The sequence below is a fragment of the Aplysia californica genome, unplaced genomic scaffold (assembly GCF_000002075.1).
Source record: "Aplysia californica isolate F4 #8 unplaced genomic scaffold, AplCal3.0 scaffold00614, whole genome shotgun sequence".
NCBI classification, from domain to species: Eukaryota; Metazoa; Mollusca; class Gastropoda; order Aplysiida; family Aplysiidae; genus Aplysia; species Aplysia californica.
In genome coordinates this window covers 478,550-480,291 of record NW_004797884.1, presented here as the reverse complement: position 1 = coordinate 480,291, position 1,742 = coordinate 478,550, and the positions used below count along the sequence as shown (strand labels likewise).

General features: G+C 45.7%; 1 protein-coding gene across 1 annotated transcript in view; it reads right to left on the bottom strand.

The window, feature by feature from the left end:
* Nucleotides 1–1,742, bottom strand: part of LOC101858967 (histone-lysine N-methyltransferase SETDB1) — a gene marked incomplete at its 3' end in the record, with an annotated part of 41,040 nt that overhangs the window by 727 nt on the left and 38,571 nt on the right. Inside the window, 1 exon segment of the mRNA XM_005107595.3 lies at nt 191–351. Within this exon segment, the coding sequence (XP_005107652.2) occupies nt 191–351 (161 nt within the window).

Below are 1,742 nucleotides of genomic sequence, written 5' to 3'. Positions count from 1 at the left end.
CTTCCTCCGACGCCACCAGAGGCCGCCCCACGTACCTGTCTTCCTCCGACGCCACCAGAGGCCGCCCCACGTACCTGTCTTCCTCCGACGCCACCAGAGGCCGCCCCACGTACCTGTCTTCCTCCAACGCCACCAGAGGCCGCCCCACGTACCTGTCTTCCTCCGACGCCGCCAGAGGCCGCCCACGTACCTGTCTTCCTCTGAGTCCTTGGAGGCCTTGTAGTTGGCGTCGTTCTCGTCGTCCGAGAAGTCCATCCCCTCCACGTCGCTCTCGTACCCCTCCTTCTGTCGCTCTACCACCTCGATAAAATCCAGTTCTGCCAGGTACTCGTCCCCGTACTGCTTGCCATCCTGTTGCACACACACAAAAACATGACCATAGTCCCACACAAACATGACCACAGTCACACACTCAAACATGACCACAGTCACACACAAACATGACCACAGTCACACACAAACATGACCACAGTCACACACACAAACATGACCACAAACACACACAAACACAAACATGACCACGGTACGTGACCACACTCGACCATCAGGTACAACTTCAATCTATGCTCCTAGTGGTCATTCACAATGATAATATCACAAGCGGTCATTCACAATGATAATATCACACAAGTTCATGACACGCGTGGTCATTCACAATGATAATATCACACAAGTTCATGACACGCGTGGTCATTCATAATGATAATACCACACAAGTTCATGACACGCGTGTCATTCACAATGACAATATCACAAGCGGTCATTCACAATGATAATACCACACAAGTTCATGACACGCGTGGTCATTCATAATGATAATACCACACAAGTTCATGACACGCATGGTCAGTAGAAAACACGTATAGCTGGTTCACTTTCGTCTGACCGTGTTAACAAAAATTCTAGCAAATCCAGGAATTTACTTTTGCTCAGGAAACTTTGCAGGGCACTTCTGCAGACCAGCGACCAAACAAAATTTTTTTTTTTTTTAAACCTTGACCCAGTAATAAAAAAGTTTTTTTCTTTGGGCCTGATAAAACACCGCTCATTGGATGCATACACAGAATCACTAAAATAAATGACTTACAGTAGCCTTTCCTACAAATTGCTCATTTTGAGACAGCAACACCACCCTGCCCCCACATTTCAGTGTAAGCTTGTAGATTTCATCCCCCAGCTGTCTAGACGTCTCCACGTGAGTCTCGAAAATTACTCACCCCGTCTCTTGAATCGTGTTTCTTTGGCAAACGTTAAAGAGTGGTGTTGAGGGAAATGTGTCAACTTTTCAATGTTTTAGGTGTACGCTGTAAATCCCTTATTATGTTTTTTACCCGCTTTAGGCTTACATCAAAGAAAACAAGTCGGAACTTTAGTTTGCAGTGACTCCACTGTCATGAATGGGCTTTTAGATTCTGTTGGTCGCTTAACTTGATGGTCGACCCGCATGCAAAGACCCAGAAAGATAAAACAGAGCGATTTGTTTTTATCCCTTGTTAACTGAGGTCACACAAAAGTGAACCAGCTATGTTAACTGAGGTCAGACAAAAGTGAACCAGCTATGTTAACTGAGGTCAGACACAAGTGAACCAGCTATGTTAACTGAGGTCACACAAAAGTGAACCAGCTATGTTAACTGAGGTCAGACAAAAGTGAACCAGCTATGTTAACTGAGGTCAGACACAAGTGAACCAGCTATGTTAACTGAGGTCACACAAAAGTGAACCAGCTATGTTAACTGAGGT